This window comes from Dioszegia hungarica (assembly GCF_025882075.1).
Source record: "Dioszegia hungarica strain PDD-24b-2 chromosome Unknown MKK02contig_11, whole genome shotgun sequence".
NCBI lineage: Eukaryota > Fungi > Basidiomycota > Tremellomycetes > Tremellales > Bulleribasidiaceae > Dioszegia > Dioszegia hungarica.
This window is the reverse complement of record NW_026515771.1, coordinates 1,036,929-1,057,541: the sequence shown is the minus strand read 5'-3', so window position 1 is coordinate 1,057,541 and position 20,613 is coordinate 1,036,929. Positions and strand designations below refer to the sequence as shown.

At 58.3% G+C, this 20,613-nt stretch overlaps 5 protein-coding genes across 5 annotated transcripts; 3 read left to right on the top strand and 2 right to left on the bottom strand.

Moving 5' to 3' along the window:
• Nucleotides 1-1,175: 1,175 nt before the first annotated feature.
• MKK02DRAFT_16661 (pleckstrin domain-containing protein) lies at nt 1,176-3,720 on the top strand (the record flags this gene model as incomplete). The annotated part of the gene is made up of 9 exons (XM_053085664.1): nt 1,176-1,350; nt 1,383-1,447; nt 1,481-1,567; nt 1,618-2,446; nt 2,490-2,862; nt 2,910-3,092; nt 3,136-3,244; nt 3,292-3,558; nt 3,613-3,720. 9 exons carry the CDS (start codon nt 1,176-1,178, stop codon nt 3,718-3,720), a joined length of 2,196 nt encoding a protein of 731 aa, XP_052944749.1.
• A 680-nt stretch (nt 3,721-4,400) lies between these two features.
• MKK02DRAFT_16226 (uncharacterized protein) lies at nt 4,401-8,400 on the top strand (the record flags this gene model as incomplete). Its single annotated transcript, XM_053085596.1, has 9 exons — nt 4,401-4,679; nt 4,712-4,790; nt 4,824-4,966; nt 5,000-5,161; nt 5,198-6,150; nt 6,184-6,627; nt 6,660-7,941; nt 7,989-8,218; nt 8,265-8,400. The coding sequence occupies 9 exons, from the start codon at nt 4,401-4,403 to the stop codon at nt 8,398-8,400; spliced, it is 3,708 nt and encodes a 1,235-aa protein (XP_052944748.1).
• A 220-nt stretch (nt 8,401-8,620) lies between these two features.
• On the bottom strand, nt 8,621-13,244 carry MKK02DRAFT_37845 (uncharacterized protein; the record flags this gene model as incomplete). Its single annotated transcript, XM_053089808.1, has 5 exons — nt 8,621-8,758; nt 8,803-8,872; nt 8,914-10,304; nt 10,349-11,722; nt 11,757-13,244. The coding sequence occupies 5 exons, from the start codon at nt 13,242-13,244 to the stop codon at nt 8,621-8,623; spliced, it is 4,461 nt and encodes a 1,486-aa protein (XP_052944747.1).
• Nucleotides 13,245-13,621: 377 nt separating this feature from the next.
• MKK02DRAFT_37844 (Isy1-like splicing factor) lies at nt 13,622-14,777 on the top strand (the record flags this gene model as incomplete). The annotated part of the gene is made up of 5 exons (XM_053089807.1): nt 13,622-13,823; nt 13,859-14,033; nt 14,068-14,123; nt 14,160-14,294; nt 14,338-14,777. 5 exons carry the CDS (start codon nt 13,622-13,624, stop codon nt 14,775-14,777), a joined length of 1,008 nt encoding a protein of 335 aa, XP_052944746.1.
• Nucleotides 14,778-14,836: 59 nt separating this feature from the next.
• Nucleotides 14,837-20,004, bottom strand: MKK02DRAFT_16407 (uncharacterized protein; the record flags this gene model as incomplete). Its single annotated transcript, XM_053085628.1, has 6 exons — nt 14,837-16,202; nt 16,235-17,871; nt 17,906-17,975; nt 18,011-18,110; nt 18,284-19,282; nt 19,329-20,004. The coding sequence occupies 6 exons, from the start codon at nt 20,002-20,004 to the stop codon at nt 14,837-14,839; spliced, it is 4,848 nt and encodes a 1,615-aa protein (XP_052944745.1).
• Between the last annotated feature and the right edge of the window lie 609 nt (nt 20,005-20,613).

Genomic DNA, 20,613 nt, shown 5'->3' with positions numbered 1-20,613 from the left:
ATCCTATCCGTGCGTATGCGACAACAGGTCGAGGGGTCTTTCGTGTCTTAGCCTGCTCTTCTCTGTCCGTCTACCTGACCGGGAAGCCAAAAGGCCGCGAGAGAGCGTCCGCGAGCTTCTCAGACACCATGGAAGCTGGACCTAGCACCTCGAATGGCGTGTCCGGGGGGAGCCGCCCACCCAATCCCAACTCCGGCAATCTCGACCCCCGACCCTCTCGTACCGGCTCCATCTCACATCAGCCCTCGCCAGCCGTCATCGCCTCTGCTTCGCACATCACCACTCACGTCCTCCCTCGGCGGTTCATCGGAGCCATCCCAGAGTCCGCAGCCAACTCTTCAGACGCCCAAGCGAAACATCAGCGACTCCGCGCCGTGCGGTCCGCGACGATCAAGCGGATCTCGGGCGGGACTCGCGCTATCGGCGACAAGAAGCGGTCGGTCGTCCGGTCTATCCGGGTCAGGCGGAAAGGAAGGGACGGAGAGACGTATGAGGAGGACTTCCATCTGGGGGATTCGGGTGACGAGGAGGATGAGGGGGAGATGGGTTGGTTCGGGAAGAAGGGGAAGCAGAAACGGAAGGATGTCTGGGTAGGGGAGAGCTTTGATATCGGGCGGGAATTCCGAACGAAGCCACCGCCACTCCAAGATAGGGACGCGGTGAGCGAGGTAGATGGGCAAGCGGGGCCGTCGAATGTCATTGCCCAACAACCCACACGACCAGGAGTGTCGTCCAGGCAGACAACGCAAGAATCGTTCGTCACTGCTCGCACGCAGCTCTCCTCCAGTCGAAGCGTAGCGGAGAGCGAGATCAGCGGGACTGACGCCGGGACGGATGTCTTTGATGTTGGCGATACGCCTAGACCAGCACGGAGCATCGCCTCGGCACCGACGGTCGTCAACGTGCGGCATTCTCAATCCTCCTCCGTCGAGCCCCTCATGGGCGGGGCAGGCCCATCGCAGCCACCTCTATCGCCCAAGAGCAAGGGCAAGCAAAAATCCCTATATCCGGACTTGTCGAACGGGACGACGAGCCCTACGCTACGGAACCGCTTAAAATCAGCTATACGTCGACCGTCCGCTGCTGATCAGACTTTCTCGGAGCTGGGTCGGACAGGGACTGTACGGGGCAAGTCAAAGACGGTCCAGTTCCCAGTAGAGCTGGAACATCATATCATGGAGGCGGCGCCGACGACACAGGGGAACAAGGCACCGGCGAAGCCAGGGGATGTCTTGTCGAGAGAAGGGGAGGATGCGGCGGGGACTTCAGCGGGGGCGGTCGAAGAGGCGATGGAGGAGGCGGATATGGATGAGGAGGAGGCGATATTGCCGGGTCAGGTTGTAATGAAAGGTGAGTGTAGACCAGAAGCGGACTGACAATAGATCGAATGCTGGTCAGAGTCGGGTATCATCGAGAGATCATGACCCATTACGACGAAACTATACAGGTGAGGTCAGGGTCGAGCATAGCTAACGGAAAGCGAAGGAAACCTTGCTCGAGGCAAGAACCGCTGGAAGAGTATCTGGTCGTCTGGCGCAAAAACCAAGTCGAGTTCTACCAGGACTGGGTAAGATATTTCGTGCCACCACAATATTGGTATGTCAAGCTGACACGCAGTCCACACCGTTCAAGGAGCGCATCAAAGGCTACAAACGACTCTGCTACATCGTTCCCCTCTCTCCCACCCGCACGCACATGTCCATCTTCAACGAAGCCGACATGTCCATCTGCCTCACCACCTCTGCCGACAAGCTCGCTCACGATATGCACCTCGTCCTCGACTCCAAAACAACGCGGAGTACGACCATGAAGGACCGTGTCAAGCAGTCCAAGCAGGCGAAATGGCTTCAGAAGGGTCGAAAGGGGACGCACGTCTTTGTCCTGAAGATTGCGGAACGGTCTCGGGCGATGGACTGGTATTGGGAGATGTGGCGAGAACTGGGCGGCGAGCTGCCAGGGCGGATGGACATCAATATCCCGTCATTCTCGACTACGGTACGCCTCGCTCTACCGGAGGATGAGGACATGGTTGGCTCGAAGGCAACCTGTCAGGCCTTCAGTCCAAAAGAAACAATCAAGACGAGCTATGAGATGATGGCGGAGGCGGTGGACTTTGATGCGCTAGTCCAGCAGAGGTCGGAGCAGAGTGGGGAGCTGGATCTGAAGCTGGCGTGGAAGTCGATCGATGGGAATGTGGATTGGGTCGCGTGGGATACGACAGTCCAGGGGAAGAGTCGGGATTGGGCGCTGTTGAGCGGGTTGGCAAAGCAGCAGGGGGAGAAGCAGCCGAGTGTGTTGCAGATCCGGCAGGCGAACCATCGCCCCAGATCGCTCCGGCTGGAAGATGGGAGTGTGCTGGAAGATCCGCCGGGGGTGGAGGGGTATCTCGTCCGACACACCGGTGGAGCGACTGCAAAGGAGCAGGTCTACCTGTCTGTGTATGATGGTCAGTCATTCCCTGTCGAGCAGGACCAGTCACTGATGTGCAGGCTGCGCGTACATCAGCCTCAAAGCCAACGCTTACCCGCCACTCGTTCCCGCTAAAGAGGGGAGCACACCAGCCGATCTCTTCCCGGACGTCCATCACGAGCATAATGAGGTCGAACGCCGCCGGACCTCGAGCTTCATCGAGCATTCCACCGGGCTGGTCGACATGCGCGATATGGAAGAGGTCAGGATGCACACTCCAGAGACGGGCGTCAAGACTGCTATTCAGCTCAAGCGGCCCGAGCAGTGCTTTGATGTCCGGCTCACCGGTGGCACGATATCGACCTTTGAGGCACGTTCGGTCGCTGATGCGGAGGAGTGGGTGGAGAAGCTGAAAGAGTTGGCGTCGTACTGGAAGAGACGGCATCGCGTGGAGTAGGTCATTTCCTCATGATAATGTCAGGATCGAGCTGATTCTATAGTGCCAGAGGGAGAATGGACGCGACGGCGCAAAGTCACGGCAGTCTCTTTGCCGGGACTGAGCTTGACAAGGGATCCGATGCTCTACTATCGAACGTCTGGGACTGGTGCGTCATCAAGGGATGCCGACCTATCACCATGACCGGGCGCCTATTCGTCAGAAAGGGAAAGTGGACAAAGTACCGGTGTGTAATTTCCGCCTATACATTCCGACGAAAGGCTAACTAGCAGATCCCGACTGATGGTCCTTACCGGTGGCTGCCTCATCGCCTTCAAAGTCAAAGCTGAAGATCCCGTTCACGAACGCAAGCAGCGATACCCACTCTTCGGAGCATATGTAAGCTTGCGTCGAGCCTTTTGCGCCACAACGAGCTGACAAGCTAGACCTTCTCGGGGATGTTGGCGCAAGAAGAGGTCCACGAAGGAGGGCACCAGTCCGGCCTCGCCTCGCAAGCCCGTGTCTACCAGGACGGCCTTCAAAGCACCGACGGACTCGAGGATCGCACTTTCTGCGTCAGGCTATCGGCCAAGCCGTCCACATGGGGCCATAGCCGCACGCAGCCATGGGAGCGGATGGCGGATAAGAAGTGGGCGACGGTTCCCCTGTCCCAAGCGTCCCCTTTTACCCTCATCTTTCGAACGAGATCCAAGGTAGGCCCATCCTTACAGAGCATTAGTGGACTGGTGAAGAAGCTGATCCACCAGCTTGAGCGGGACAGGTGGATCTGGGCGATCAACGCTGAGATGGAGCGGCAGGTCAGGGATAACGTTGAGGTGGAAGAGGCGCACCGGAATTGCGGGAATGTGCCATGATGCTTTGTCCCCTTCGTCTCGAGCTCTGTATATGCTCTTGTGCTCGTGTACGCGTTGTATAGTCTGGGAGGATATTGGGACATGATGACCAAGCAAGGATGAGGCAACAACAAACGATCTGCCGTACGCGGCCGGATATCCAGATCTCGGCCTCGGTCAGCAGTCAGATCTCTTGCTGTGCCGCGTAGACGTCTTGCATTCCCCCACTCGACTGCTTACACATTCTATCCTTCTGCAGAGCAGCGTACACCCACCTCGCGACCACAGCAGCCACGACAGGCTGCACGGTGAGAGTGGTTGACCAGCGTACGAGCTGTACACCTAGACCTCGGCGGCTCTTCTTCGTCAGCCGCAAATCTTCTGCAAAAAGTTGCATCGCTTTGCTACGGGCTCTACAATCCCGAACTTCGCGAGCCATGCACATGATCCCGGAGCACTTCGCGGTGCTGGAGCAGGCTCCAAGTACCGACGCCGAATGGGCCGAATCCTTGCAATCGTACGTGGAAGCAGGCGCTCAGCGGACATGGCTGACGAGCAGATACGGAAGGGACCGAGATGGCCCCGAGTCCGACGGTACTCCCCAGGCGGGACCTTCGAGACCCCATCGTCCACTCATACCTCGGCGTGGCCTTGAAGCGTCCGACGAGTCCGACATAGAGGATATCGATCCCACAGCGAGTATGCGGGAGCGGAAACGACGTGCTTTCGGTGTATCTGGGTTGATCTCGTCCCCACCAGTCTGCACTACGAGCGACGAGGACAAGTGGGACGGCGCAGAGGAACGAAGGCGAATGAGGGAGAGCTACGAGAAGCAGGGATGGCTGGGAGCTCCGACGCCAAGTCTGAAGACAAAGGGACGGCGAAGAAGAGTGATCAGGAGGCTAGGACTAGCGGGGAGCGCAGAAGCGGACCATGAGCGGCGGATGATCATTGTTCACTATATGGAACTGGCAAAGCTCGTGAGTATCGGCCTCCGCTGAGCTGACTATAGGCTTTTCAAGCGGACGATGTTGCTTTTGGGATCATGAGGGATGCCGAAGGATACCGATATACCCTCGACGTGAGTTCCCGTAAGAATTGGAGCTAACCCCAGTCTGCGGCAGAGCCTATGCTATGCGAAGCAGGCGGAACCGCCCTCTTACAGCTCGCCGTCAAGGACCGCGCCGAATGCACCGTGATGAGTCTGCTCAAAGATTGGCGGACCAAGGCCAACCCCGTACTCCAGCCGAATGATGAAGCGCCACAGGTAAGCCCAAGCTCAGCGTTTAGCTGACTGTAGTTCTTTGCTGCTGCTCCACTACTCTATGCTAGAGCGGACCCACCGGTAGCCTTCGGCTGCATAGCCATCATGTGCAAATCATCGAGGACGACCTTTTCGGAGCGGGAGCAGGCGATGTTGTTGCAGATGTCGAGCATGCTCGTGTACCAGCTGGCGACATTCGTAAGTCCACACCTTGAGCTCTCGACTGACAGACAGCAATCCGAGCTGCTGGCCGAATCTGCGGCGGGAATGTACGAAAAGTCCCTCGCCTTTCTTCGTCGGTCCATCATCCCGAATCAGAGCGCTCCCTCACACGGACCGACGCCGCGGAAGAAGAATCCGCCCGAGATCAAGACCCGACGTGGGCGATCAAAGCGGGACAAGGCCGTACCAGAAACAGCACGAACGGACCCTCTCGCTTCCCCCTTCGACGCGGCCGAGGCGGAATTGCCACCCCTCGTGGTCAAGGCCGGACCAAAGGAGCAGCTGGATGCCAGGCGGAGGTGGCAAGCCAATAATCTGGATCTCCACCAGGATGCCGCAGAGACATTGCGAGGCATTGTGGAGGCGGACGCCCTGGCTGTTATCGACATGGAGGACTATCAGCTGTATTACCGGCAGACCGGGTCGGACACCCTCGAGCTGGACAAGGCCGCTTCGGATCCCGCCAACATGTCGCCTCTGAGCCAGTTCCTGCAGGGTCAGGGATGGCCAGAGGACCTTCAGCCCATCGTCCAACACGTCTCCACGTCCATGACGCCTCGGTCACCCCTCCTCGCCTCGTCAGCCGATGACCCACATACCACCTTTACCCTGACTAGCCCGGCGGCCGAGGCGACCATTTGCGAGCTCCTCGTCAACTACCTCCAGACTAGGCGATTCTGGTGGGACCGAGACAGTCCGCCAGACTCGCTCGGCGCGAGACTGATGGCATTCTGCCCATCCTCGGCCGAGACGGCTCTGGCACACTTTATGCTCCGACCGGACGGAAAAATCCAGCATCTTATGCTGGCAACCTGGAATCGCCCGCCTTCGTCTTTTGCTCATTCGAGCGCATTGGCTCTGCCTTTCGTCCAGGTGCTCGGCGGGTTGAGTCTAGCAGCGCTGAACTTCCGGAAAGTCAGGGCGATTGAGACGAGCCAAATATCGTACTCCAATCTTCAAGCTCAGTGAGTACAGGATCATCGCCAAGCTGATTTCAGTGAACTCCGCACACCTCTCCACCAGATCCTTGCCATCACGCAGGTCCTCCGATCCACCATGATCGATCTCGCCGAGGCTCCCGCTTCATGCGACTCCTATACCAGCTCCCTCCAGCAGATCCGCGATCTCATCCCCATCCTTGACGCAATCGACACGTCTGGCAAAACCCTGCACGGTATCGTCGACAACATCCTCTCTTTCCTCGATCTCAAGAGCAAGGATGCCAGCACACCCAACAGCCCTCGTATACCTAGTGCATCCGGAGCGAACCAGAAGCTGCTCGTGGACATGCTGGAGGAGGTGGTCGTACAAGCGCATGAAGATAATGAGCGGAGCAGGCGCTCAGCGCTACAGTCGCTCAACAGTATCGAGACGATCTTTGAGATCGACCCGCCGAGCTTAGGGACGGATTACATGGAAGATTCAGATGGTGCTCTCAGACGGTGCGTCTAGGCCTCGTATGGGCTAATGTCAGTGCCCTCACCAAAATCCTATCCAACGCGTACAAGTTCATCGAAGGCGAAGGCTGCGTCGAGATCAAGCTGTCGAACTTGGTCGGTCCAAACGCCCCAAAGAATTGTCAAGGCGTCTGCATGTCCCGCAAGGTCATGATAGAGATCAAGGACAACGGGCCGGGAATGACGGCCAAGTTTGTTCGCGATCATCTCGGCGAACCTTGGGCGAAGCAGGATGCCTTTACCACCGGAAGTGGCCTTTCCGTCCACCTCGCCTATCGGATCATCGAGATGATGGGCGGGTGTATGGAGGTGCACTCGGCGCCGGGGCGCGGATGCCTTGTGCGTCTGGAGGTGCCGGTCATGAATAAGGCGACGATCGGTATTGACGGTTTGACCGCCGCCGATGCTGAGGCCAGCAAGTCAGCTAGGCAAAAGGTCGCGTTGGTCGGCTTCAACATTCCCGGCCGGGAGAATACGGGTCTCTGGCGGTTGGGGGAGACATTGCGGGAACACTATCGCCAGCACGGCGCCATGATTGTGGACATATCAGAGGCGGATATCGTTGTTGCGAATGGGGAGGTGGAAGAGGTACCGCACGGTAGGGCTTTGATGGAGAATGCCAAGGCGGGGGAGATCATCTTCTTGACCATGCCGGATCACGATCCCCACCCGGAGGTGGTCATGGCTGCGCAGCGGCATTCTCGATCTATCCGACGCTACCCCAAACCCGTCACTCCCTCCATCATCCGTCAGACCCTCCTTCCCCGGCCCGCCCGAGCACAATCTCAGTCTCAGCATCTCAAATACCGGTCATCCGAGAGCGAAGGCAGACGTACATCTGCGTCGTCTGGCATCAGCTCGCCCTCGCTCGGAGGCGCACCGAAGGCGGTCAAAATCGACGAGGCCGCTTTGCCAATTTCCTCCCGTCCAGGCGCGCACCGGACAAGCCAATCCATGGACGTCACGTCTAATTGGCGACCCAAGGGGATGTGCATCATGGAGGCGATCGCTAACCTGTCCCTCGGCGACTACTTTTCCGCTACACGCCGAGTTGACCTCAAGCGGACGACGAGTCGCGGCTCCGATGGCGGTCAGTCCACACCGGGAACGGTTCACTCGGAATTGATGGAAGGGTCCAGTCTGCACGGGACGCCAGATACTAGTGTAGGCGGCGGTGGGGATTCGAGCGGGGTGCTGGAGTCACCTATGGACGTGCTGGAGCCGGAGCAGGTCAAGGTGTTGGTGGTGGAGGATAATCTTATCAATCGGAAGATTCTCGTCAAGATCTTGAGCAAGCTTGTAAGTTGACATCCTGTCTTGGATGCTACAATGAGCTGACGGTGCAGCCCGTCGACGTGATCGAAGCAGCGGACGGTGTCGAGGCTGTAGAGCAATTCACAGCCCTCGGCCAGTCCAAGACAATATGCCTCCTCGACATCAACATGCCAAACAAAGACGGGTATCAGGCCTGCCAGGAGATGAGGGACATGGAGAAGGCGGATCCGCACAGATCACGAGCGGAGATCATTGCTGTGACTGCTTTGTCGGCCGATGATGAGAAGAGGAAGGGTTGGAAGTGAGTCAAGTTCCATTTCCGATGTGGATCTCGGCTGATGTTGTAGGGCTGGCTTTGACGAGTGGGCTGTCAAGCCATGTGGGAAGGCAAAGATCACAAAACTGGTCGAGACGGCCAGGAAGAAGCTGTTGGGGATCATGGAGGAGCCGGACCCGGAGATGGAAAGGCGGTACACGATCTGAGCGGGGTGATGGAGCACTGCTGGGTGAAGGAGTAGGGAGGGGTTCTGCTTGTGGTGGATCTTTTGGGCTGTTGGTATATCTATTGTCGATAACATTTGTGTATATGGAGATTGTGCTATAGTCGCAAAGGAGGAGCGCGGCCTGGAGCGGGACCATCCCTATATTGACCTGCATCACTGTATATGCTATGACTGTTATGCTAAAAACTACACACTCCGACCTAATTCAGGAACCCCCGACATATCTTTGATCCGCACAGACACGGCACCCTCAGCGCTGGATCTGACTCGAGCGGGAACTTGTAGTCGTACAGTATCTCCTCGCCTGGGGATAATTGGCGTTTAGCATAGATGACGATCTGGCAGTGAGCTCTCTTCTAAGGGCATGCGAGAGGGGACATACCTTGGATTGGCCGTTGATGGAGATGATCTTGGCTGATGCCGAGGGATCACACGAGTGATTGATCAGACGACTGTCCATTAGCTCTGCCCATACCCCAAACTCAAGACTCACCTAACGCTCCCCCTGAACGTCGCATCACACACGACATCCCCGTCTATCCTGAAGAGATAACTGCTCCCTATCCCCTGCTTGGTATACTTGGCTTCTCTCAAGTCGGCGACTACCGACCTGATCAGCTCGCCCACATACTCGCACACCATCTCGCCCGTCTGGATCGTCTCCATCGCATACAGCCCATACCCCTCAATCGCGGACCGTGCGAACCGGAGCTGCTTCTTCCGGATCCGGAGCTGGTTGAAGGCAAAGAGATCCGACTCGGCCGTGTTGATGGTGGTCTTGCGATGGGTTTCCATATCAAGGGCAAGACGACGACCGGTGACACGGGCGGTCCGGCCGGTGGTGAGGCCGGGGCCGTTGGCGGAGGCGGCTGTGGCCTCCGCTGCAGCTTGGGCTCGGTTTCGCTGGGGTAGGTACGCGGATTTGGGGGCGTGAGGGACCTTGCGGACCCCTTGGGCTCGCCAAGAGCCGGAAGAGTGGAACAGTGGGTGTCCCTCGGGAAGAAGGTCCGCCTCCTCGTCGGATTCGTCCGATGGCTCGGGCTCCGGCGCCTCCTCGAGGACTTGGGACAAGAAGTACGCGTCCTCCTCGTCCTCGACGAGTCCGTCCGCGACCAGCTTGTCCAGCGGTCCAGCTGGGACCTTTTTGACCTTGGCCTTTTTGGACGCTGGCTGCTTCTTCGGAGCAATGGTAATCTCGGCGACCTCGGGCTCTGGAGGCGGAGGAGCCTCGACGAGGGGAGCAGGCGACTCGATCCGAGCCTTTTTGCCCTTCTTGGAGGTCTTGGCCGTCCCTGCTCGCTTCTTCCCAGCCTGCGCTTTGGGCGCCAGTACCGCCTCTTCCTCCTCGACGACTTCCTCGACGACCTCTTCGATGACGGGTGGGGGCGGGGATGGCGACGGGGTACGTATAGGGGTATCCGCGGTAGAAACGGTAGGCCTGGCGCGTTTGGGCGTGGTTTTGGGCGTAGACTTGGGTTTAGGCTTGACGGCCTTCTCCTCCTCTTCCGACAGGTCGCTGCTGGACGAGGTGTACGCCCGCGCCCTGCCTTTCGATCGCGATACTGGCCGCTCCTCCTCCGAGTCCGTCTCCACCTTCTTCCGCGCTGGCGGAGCCCTCTTGGGAATAGCCACCACCGGGACAGGCTTGGCAGGCTGCGCTACCTTCCGCTTCCCAATCGTCATCATCTGCCAGCTCATCTTACCTGCGGCCGCCATGGACTTGTCCATGCCCGTAGCGTCGTTGGGGAGAGCTTTGACGTGATCCGATTTGACCGTCAAGCTGAGCTTGCAGCCTCGCCAGACCGTTTTGTCGAGGAATGTGGCGTCTTTGGCGCCCGAGAACTCGGTGAAGAGGACGTAAAAGCCATCGCCAGAGCTCAGGATCTGATGATCAGCTTGGTACACCCCAGCGCCAAAGAAGGACTCACAGATTCAGGCTTGAACTTCTTAAAGTGGTCTTTGAGATCCTCCTCGCTGGCCTGAGCCTTCGCGAGGTTCGGCCCCACGACATACAGCGCCGGTTTGCCATTCGCCTCCAGCGCCGCCTTGGTCCTCTCCATCTCCTTCTGCTGAGCTGCAGATTTCCCCTTGGACTTGGGAGCCAACTTTCGCCTCCCCCGCATGTCCGAATCCGAATCGGAGTCCGAATCGCACGTCGAGCAGTCGCTAGGATGGCGGCGGTCTCGAGGTCTGCGGGGCAGAGGACGACGCCGGGGAGAACGCGAGCGGGATGGGGATCGAGAGTAGGAAGACGAGCGGGAAGCAATGTAGTGGTCGGCTTTGCGTCCGCGGTCTCTGCTGGTACTTCTGTCCCTGCTGTCCCTGCTATAACCTCGCCCCCTATCCCTGCTGTACCGCCCATTCCCACTTTCCCTCTTACTGCTACTATCTCTGCGCCTTCTCGGAAGACCGAACGGCGCCTCGGTGAAGGATGAAGGGAGTTGTTGCGATGTCGATGGCCGAGATGGTGCTTGCTGATAGGTGTTGGTGTGAGCCGCAGCATAGGTAGAGGGATACGCCGAGCCGTTGATAGGGGGATTGGTGGGGGGTCGTGCGGGATAGGAAGTGGGGTAAGTCGAGCTCCTACCAGAAGGGGGCTGGTAGGTATCGCGAACCGCCGGACGGGGAGGAGGGACGGGTTGAGCAACCCGCGGAGCGAATGACGACGGTTGAGTCGGACGATTCGGCAAGCCGTATACTCTCCCGGTGAGGGGTACAGCAATAGGGAGCTTGCGCTCCTCACCAGCATTGGCGGTAACCATTGGCGTGGCGTGGCCGCTGACGGGAGTGGATACCGGTCGGGACACCGGTGTGGGTATCGCCGGAAGCTTTGGGGTAGCCGTTGCCGCTGGTGCCGCCGCTGGGGGAGCTGCGATTGGAGCTTTGACCGGAGGTGGATTGGACACCACCATACCTGGCTTCTCCCGCGTCTCTCTTGGCGCGGTTGCCTCCTTGACCGCCTGTATCGCCCTTTCGCCTCTTCCATCCAGCACAACCTTGATCCGCTCGTCCGGCTGCCTCCCGACCCTCATCCCGTCGCAGGCCTTGACAAAGTTGACCGCGACATCGTACGCTGTCGAGAGTTTCCCCGCTTGCTTCTTGGGCTCGTCAAACTGGATCCAGCATATTCCCATCTGCATTCCGGTCTTTGGGTGCACCTTGTTGTCGAAATTGCGTATCGTCCCGTACTGTCGAATCATGGTCTTGATCTGGTCGGCAGTGGTGAGCGGGTTCAGCTGAGTGATGAGGACCGCTGTAGGTGGAGAGAGGGGTTTCTTGCCGACGGAAACATCGTCCTGCCACTGTCTATCAGCTTAGTCACGAGCCAAAACTTACGTCCCATTGGAGTTCAGAGAACAGTCTTGGCCGCTTTGCCTTTGGCACCTCCAATAGCCGTGGGTCGACCACCTTCATGAAGCCTTCCTTTTCCTTCCCATCCTTTCGTACCGCCTCTGCCTTCCCCTCTGTCGCAAAAGTCTTCAAAAAACTACCCGCCTCCCTGTTGTGGAAACACGCCGGAGGCGTCCACTCCGGCTCCTTCGCCGGCTCTGGCGTCGGTGTCCGCCTTCTCCGGGGTGGAGATACTAGGCGAGGAGGAGACTCCTCGGGAGAATCACGTCTAGGAGTCCGCCTCTCTGACGAGCGAGACTCGTCGTCCGATTCTGAGTCTGCGGGACGGGCCGGAGCCAAATCTCGAAAGTGGTAGGGTGGCGGCAAGGGTATTGACGACGCATTGCGGGCAGGCGGAGGTGGGGTAGGAAGTCTGGTTACGGGTGGTGGGGGAGGAGTTGGCGGACAATTGACCCGAGGTGGTTTTTCTGGTCGCTTTATCCGCGGTCGCGAGGTGGAGGTAGTTGGAGACACGCTCGCCGAGTCTCGGTCTTTGTCTGAGGCTTCGAGGGGTGGAGGGGCAGGTGGAGCTCCGCGAGGTGGAGAGGGAGGCGGCGATTTCCGTAGTGGAGGGGATGGTGGACGAGCCGATGGTGGGGGAGGAGGTGGAGAATGGCCATTTGGAGAATGTGGACGCGCTGACTCGCCCTTGCGCGGAGGTGAAGCCATCACAAAGACTCGCCCCGTCTCCAAGCGCAATTCGACCGCCTCCAACTTGGAGCTGGGCTTTACGCGTGGAGGGAGCTTGGCCATAGGCAAGGTAGAGAGGCTGATCTTGACCGGGGCTCGTACGGCCTTCTCCGAAGGCAGCCATTTGGACTGGTAGTCTGGGACGATGGGTGGTGTCTGAGGTGGGTCGTCCGCAGGAATCCGAGCTGGAGTGGCTATCGGAGGTGGAGGTTTGCGTGCGAGGTGGGGAGGGGTATCGGGTGAATGTGCTGCTCGTGCCGGCGGAGGGGGTTCCTTCGCAGATGGAGGTGGTGGGGGCGGCTCTGATGGTGGTGGTGGAGGGACCGAGCGTGACGGACCGGCCGGAGGTTGACGGGATCCATTTGGCTGTGTGTGGTGTGGAAGTGAGCCGTTCAGCGGATGCGCGGCATGCGGGCGCTGCTGAGTGTACGCCGGCTGCCCACCAGACTGGTACCGCTGTTGATGCCCATTCTGCTGGCCCGAGTACTGCCCGAATGCATTCGGAGGCAGACCGCGAGCAGGCCCCGCTGGCACTGATGGACGGAGTTGCCCATTCTGCGGCCTGCTTGGTCCAGCTGCGGCATTTGTAGGGAAGGCAATAGAGAAAGGCTTGCGCTTCTCCGGTATGCTGGCCGGCGGCGCGTGACCATTGACGACAGGTCCTCGACTGGCTTTTGGCCCGGTAGGTGGTGCTTTGGCAGTAACGGGGGAGGTTGATGGGCGATCGGAAGGTGCTGGAGCCATTGTTAGGCTCACCGTGTTGCTGCCAGCGACATGGGCGATATTTCGGTGGACGCGCGGAAAAGGTAGACGAGGCCGAGATCAACGGCGAGTTGGCCTTCCGACGTCTTACCACGATGTTTTGGGGCTGTGCGCGAACCCAGATCCGGTCTGTATGCCAGCAGTAGACGAGAGAGCAGAGCAAGCAAGGTGTATGATAGGTGTTGTAGGTCGTTTCTTTGTCCACCTGGCTCATCTACGCGCGCGGGGGAAAGGCCTTGCCGAGTAAGTGGAGGGATGAATTAGGATTCACCTGTCTCCACCCAAAGCAAGCAAGCAGAGGCTCCCGACTATACCATCTCACCCTCATATATCTATAACCCCCACTTCGACTCGACAAGATGGCACGTAACGGAGAAAAGGCCCAGTCCATGCTGTATCGCTTCCGCGAACAACAAGCGGTCGATATGGGCATGGGGAACCGGACCAAAGGCGACAGACGCCCTCGGATGGCCTCGTCCGTCACAAGTCTTCGCGACTGTGAGCGGTGGAGAGGAGATATCCTGCGGGATATCAGCAGGAAGGTGTCCAAAATTCAGGACTGTACGTCAAGATCGCTGATCATAGCTGATGTCCAGCGACAATGACCGACTATGAGATCCGGGATCTCAACGACGATATCAATCAGCTCATGCGGGAGAAGCGGCATTGGGAGACGCAGATTGTGAATCTGGGAGGGGCGAATTATAAGCGTGCGGCCGGAGCTATGGTGGGGGATGATGGGAAGGAAGTACCAGGAACGAGGGGATACAAGTGAGTCTTGAGAATTGGCAGAGCTGATGAATAGGTATTTTGGACGAGCGAAAGATCTGCCTGGAGTGAAGGAGCTCTTCACCCGAGGATGTGAGTGGCACAATCGAATCAAGAGCTGACATACAGCTACTCAGGCATCCGAGGAGTCGGCACGGAATGCTAGCTTCCAGATGTTCCGGCACCAGGGGCCGGAGTACTATGGGGACCTAGACGAGATGGACGAGAAGCTCGCACAAGAGGAGGAGGAATTAGCGAGAGAAGGTATGTCTGCTCCCGCCACTTGAAGGCAGCGCTGACTTTATAGATTGGGAGGCGGCCGTAGCAGAAACAGCCAAAACCCTGTCAATAGCGGAGATCTCCATCCCATATCCCACCGCCGCACCCGCCGAAAGCTCCACCACCGCTGCAGCAGAAACCGTTGCCGAAGCCGAAGCACCCCCACCAGCCAAAAAGTCGACGAAGCGCAAGACCCGAGGAGCGGCAGCGGCGGCGGAAGCCGTGGTCGAGGCCGCAGACGTGGAGATGGAAGCGGAGGACGAGGACGGGTCAAAGAAGGCAAAGACAACAGAAGAGGAAGCGGCGGGACCTACACCCTCAGATCCGCGCCAGGCGCTTGCGCGGAGTTTCTTGGGTATGCTGGACCCAAAAAGTCTCGAGCCACCTGTCATGCCTACACCGGAAGAGATGGCCAAGGTTCTGTTGGATGTGCGAAAGCGGGCGCTGAGGGAGGAGTATGGTGTGTAACATAAGCAAGCCAAGATGCATCCTTTGAACTGCGTCACAAATATAAAGATCCCTACTTTCTACAATGCAAATCCGCCATCCCTTGACGTCCCATCTATAGATCCCCTGCCCGCCACTTCTCCCGCTCTTGCTCTTCTCGTCGGCGACGAAAAGTCTACATTATCTAGCATTTCAAAACTCGCTCGCGTGGGGGATTGCGTATCGTCATACCGCCGCTGCTCCGGGATGGACAGGTTCGCCTTGGTGGGTGTCTGTTTCCGAGACGAGCCGCGGCGGATGGGGCCTGGCCTGCCCGCGCTGAGCGGAGGAGAATTGGCTGCTCGGTCCAGATCTGCCGACGAGCGGGACATGCGGTTGATCTCCGCTTGGGCCATTTGGAATGCCTGGGCCGTGGCGGAGGATGGAGGGGAGTGGAGGGGGTCATTCCGGGAGAGCGTGAGAGGTGGGGTTTGCATCCCTGACGATCCGGGGCCGAGAAGCGGTGGGGAGAGGGTATGCCGGATGAGGGGGCTGGGAGGGTAGGCGAAAGGATCCCGGCTGTCCTGCGAGACGAGTGACCGGGGGCGACGCGGACTGCTGAGGTCTGTGGCGCGGTAAAATCCCCGCTCATCGTCTGCAAAGCGTTCCGTCGCTGTGACGGGCTTGCCCAGGTCTGGCGACTCTTGTGGTGTAATGTCCTTGCCCTTCCCTCTCTTTCTCTGCTTGTTCCGCCGGTGCGCCAGTCCCAGCTGATCCTTGAGATCTCCCGCGATCCAGGCTTCCCGCACGATATCCTTATCGTCCGGGAAGTATGACTGCCGGAAGGACCGGACGAGCCACCGTGGTCCGATACAGACAAAGAGGGTGAGGATGGTCGTGACCCAGAATGTAAAGGTGGGGAAGATGACGCTGACGGTGCCTTTGAATGGCGGTGCCGCGATGGCCGAGTAGATGGGAAGCCAGATGTAGATGAGGAGGGTCGAAACGACGTAGACGACCCAGGTGATGATGGTCCAGTAACGACTATTGATGGCGACGTACCCGTTAGCGGACAATACCGCCGCAAAAGCGACGGTCGACCCAAGGTCATATAGCGAGTTGGTGTCGAGACCGTTGGACGACCAGGTGATGCCCGCTCCGTACGCCGCGTAGGGGATGAAGAAGACCGCAGCGGATTGATACAGCCCGTCCAGCATGTACAGCCAGAACCGGGTTCGGGTGTATGCCGACCCGACAATCCCCGGCTTGTAAAGCTGCGGGAAGGCCATGGAGGCGGCGGCGTTGGTATCCTGCTCAAAGATACCCATGACGGCGACGGGGAGGGAGGTGAAGAAGAGGTTGAAGAAGAGCAGGAGGGTGTACTCGAAGAGGTAGGTAGCGTCAAAGCTGTTGAAAATGAGGAACCAAAACATGGAGATGGTCCAGATGACATTCTTGTAGAAAAAGCTGATATCAGCTAGATCCAGACGAGGACTTACTTGGCGTGCATATCCGCGACTCGGACGTATGACCACCTCCCATGCACCAACAGCAGCCTGGTGAGGAATCTGAACTGCCCAAACGCGTAGTCCGCCGACATGGCCGCTTGCGATCCTTCCAGACCAAACAGCCCCACCCCGATATTCGCCTCTTGGATCATGGCCACATCGTTCGCGCCATCCCCAATCGCCAGCGTCATTGCGTCACATCCCTCCTTGACCAGCCGCACCGTCAAAGCCTTTTGCGAGGGCGAGACCCGACAGCAAATGACCGCCGTGCATTGCGTCGACAGACTCAAGAAGAGGCCCTTGAGCTCTGCGCCGAGGGCGTACCGTAATGACTCGCCGTCAATGACGACGGCGAATTGGGTGCTGTTGCGCTTGATCTGGGGTGGGGGCGCGCCCTTCTTCCGAACGGGAGGTGGACCGAGGACCGACGCGATCTTGTTGAGACCCGCTTCGATTTGTGCGCGCGCGCCATCCGCCGTATCCGTTGAAATGATCATGACCTCCATGTCGCTCGTGAGGAGGTTGCACGAGTATCCGATTTCAATGGCCGTTTGGAGTTTGTCACCGGTAAGGATCCAGAGCTTGATGCCCGCTTCGTGCAGCGTGGCAATCGCGTCCGGGACCCCTTCCTGCAACTTGTCCTCGAGCGCCGTCGCTCCGAGAATAGTCAACGAGTGCTCAATCTTTTCGCAAGACCGCTCAATGGCCTCTTCCCGATCCTTGACCGCCGCCGAGGCCGCATCGTACGCCTTGGCCCAGTCCCGGAACTCCTCCTCCCCGAGGTTGCGGTAGGCAATGCAAAGCGTCCTCAAACCGCCATTTGCAAAGGTCTCCAGGTCCTTGAGCGTCTTTTGCTTGACCTCTTCGTCGTGGTGCTTGTCGAGCCGCTCGTAAATGACACTATCGGCTCCTTTGCAAAAGAGGACGATCTGTCCGTCCGGAGAGCGGGCGATGACGCTCATCCGTTTCCGTGTAGAGTTGAACTCTAGTACGCGAAGAGGTACCCAGCGCTCCGCCTTGCCGAGCACCTCGATATCGATCCGGTCGTTGCTGCGGTTGACGAAGGGGAATCCGACATCCCGAGCCGCCGCGACCAGGGCCGCCTCGTCGGGGCTTTCCGCCTTGTAATCGACAATGTATGGGTTCTTTTCGTCCGGCTTGTCCGAGAGGACGGTATGGCAGACTGCGAGAGCCCGGAAAAAGTCGACAATGTGGGGACGGAGCGAGTCCGAGGGGTTGGCCATCCGGGAAGCCATGTCGGGCGAGATGAGCGTCAACATATCTTCCCGGAGGTAGCGATTGGGAATGGCCGGCTTCATCGTCTCGATCATCTTTTGTTTGAGATCCTCGAGCTGGTCCGCCTGGTCCTCCATCGCAGTGGATGTGTCCTGCCCGTCCCGCTTGGCCGCGCCCATCATCGCCTCCGTCATCCCCTCGCCAAAGGAGATGCCCTGGATAGAGCACTTTTTGAACTCCATGATGTTTTGCGTGAGGGTACCGGTCTTGTCGGAAAAGACATATTCGATCTGACCGAGGTCGTCCGAGATGTTCCAGGTTTTGGGGACGCAGGGGGTGTCGTAGACGTCATAGTACATTTCGACGTCTTGAAAGATGAAGTAGGCTTGGATCTGGGAATGAGCTCTAATTCAAGTGCCAACTCACAGTCTTGACAATCTCGATGGTGATGTAAAGCGATATTGGTACGATGTTCTGGAAGACGATAAGGCAGGAGCTAAAACTCAGCGCGTGCCTTAAGCCGCTACTCACAAAAAAATGATAACACCACCCAGGACGATATTATCGGTATCCTGCGCTCCTGGCTCGTACGATTCGGCACTGGTGTTTGGCAGACTTTGATTGTAGGCGTCTGGCGATCAGCTTTGCTTGGAGGTCACTCACGTAGAATGGCGGTCACTAGACAGAGGGCCATCAAGAGGACAAAGTTCATGATGACATTGCTGCAGGTCAGTATCTCTGCAGGAAAAGTCTGATGGGAACATACAAATCTGAAGGTCAGCTTGTCCTTCCTTTAGTACTCACTTGTTTCCTTCTCAATCTTACTCCGCTTCGACGGGGTATCACCTCCATTGATCATAATCTTGGTATCCCCACCCGTAAACACCACCAGCCCAATCACCCATTTCGTATTCCTCAACGAACACCCCCTCAGCAACAGCTCATTAATCGTCACCGCCTCCTGCTTCATCTCCGCCCCTTTGTCCCCCCCGAGCGAATACCGCAAGACGCCGTTATAGCTGTACAGGTTCGCATGTGGCGGTTCCGAATCGAGAACGAACCGGGCGTGCTCGATATCCTCCTCGGAAGCGATATTGCTCGTCGCTTTGAGAGCGCGCCGGACTTTGAGATTGGTCTCGCCGTCGAGGTTTTTGGTTTCGACAAAGCAATTCTTTTCGGCGTTGGAGGTGGAGAGGACGATGATGTCGGCTGGGACTTGTTCGTTCTCTTGGAGAAGGACGAGATCGCCTACTTCGAGCTTTTTCCTGCTTGTCAGCGAGATCCAAAAGAGGACGTACCATAAGGTGCGTTCCCAATTGGCGGTACCGGGTGCGGGAGCGGACCAGTCGACAACGCCTATACTGCGTTTAGAAAGGACACTTGCCGAGCTGGGTGCTCGCCGCATAAAGTCATGGGAAGATTCACTTCCGTATGACACCGGCACGCCTTCCACCTCTTCCAGCTCATCATCCTTCTGGGCCGCCATGACGATCTGCTTCCCGACCGCCGCTTCTGCGTCCCGTAGTTTACGAACTCCCCGTGATGGCCGGCCTGGGTCTTGACCCATCCCGAGGGTCCGCTCAAAGAAGGAGCGCGAGTCCCGCGGTTGGTTGACATTCCGCCATCCGCCGAGTTTGGTCGTCGCCGAATTGTTGACCTCGTCGTCCTGCTGTGCCCGGCGCCAATCTTCTATGGCGTCCTTGATGGCTGTCATCCCGAGGATAGCTATCAGGGGGAGCATTCCGATCTGCCCGTTTGGCGCACCGAAGACCGGGAACAGCTGGAGGATGACCAGTCCCAAGACTAGCCATCAGCTTGATCTCAACGTGTAGCTCGAAGAATGGCTTACAGTAGACATTGGCGATTCTCCTGAACTGCTCAAAGAGGTTACGAGGGAGGAAGGTGATAATGGTGTATTTGGCGGTCCGGACCTTGTTGCGGACGTACCGGACGATAGGCTCGCCCTTGTGGAGGAGATTCGACGGGAGAGGGAGGTTGACGTAGATCATGCGCCGAGGGGCAGGCTGGGTAGATTTGTTATTGAGGATATCGTGGAAGCGCTGGCTAAGGGATTTGGTCGGTGGTTTGACGGTAGGTGGAGCTTCAGGCGCCTCCTGGGTTTGGCTTCTTGAGCCGAAATCCGCACTCGCGACGCTTCTATCCCCATCCCCGATGGTGGACGCCCGCGTTCGCCCACTGATAGACCCTATCAGACTCGGCGCTCGACCCGTCCCCCTTCCACTCATCGTCGCCTTGCGCTTGATTGTCGAGATCAATTCCTTTCTCCGCCTTTTCCGCCGTTCCTGCGCCGACTCGATCATGATGGACTCGGCCAGCACAGAGTGCGCCGTCCGCGTCGTCCGCAGACGCAGAGCGGGGTCGATACCGGACGGATCAAACATATCCTCCTCCTCGTCAATGTCGAGATAGTCGTCGTGCCGCCGAAAAGGTCGTGAGGAGGAGGCGTTGGCATTGCTGTTACTGCCCGAACCAGAAGCGGCGTGGAGGGGAGAGATTGACTCCATGTCGTATGAGGATCTGGGAGAGTAAGTCATAGTCATGGTAGATGGAGAAGAGAGAAATTTCGCGTACTTGGACATGTCGGGCAGGACCTCGGCCGGGTGACAAAGACGCGTTTACGAGTACGTCGACTCCCCCGTGGAGTAGTGCTAGCGGTGCCCTGGACGAGGTGGAGGTGGTACGGTACTGATGCTCGATGTCTGGACGGACAGAGCGCGTCGCTTGTATGCCGAGGATGTGGACGCGCGTGAACCGCCGACGGTGGTCCTTTGAGCCAAGGCACAAGTCGATACCTTCGGACTGGCTGGGCAGCTGCGAGCGAGCGAGCGGGTTTCGCAGCTGGAATGTTTTTGCCTTTTCGTGTCTCGTGTCTCGTAGTCGTTCCTCCGCGTCAGGTCGTCATAGACATGCCCTCTGGCTGCGCAGATGCGTCTCCAGAGCTGGAGAGATGATATTAGGTGATGTTGGTAGTCAAGATAAGGAGCAGGCTGACTGCTGCCGAAGAGCCAAATCCTGCACAGCGGGGACGCGACCCTTACGAATTTCAGCCACCCTCCTTTCCCTTCGGCAAAATCACCTCGGCCTTCGGCCATGCACCTTGGCGTCGTACTCCG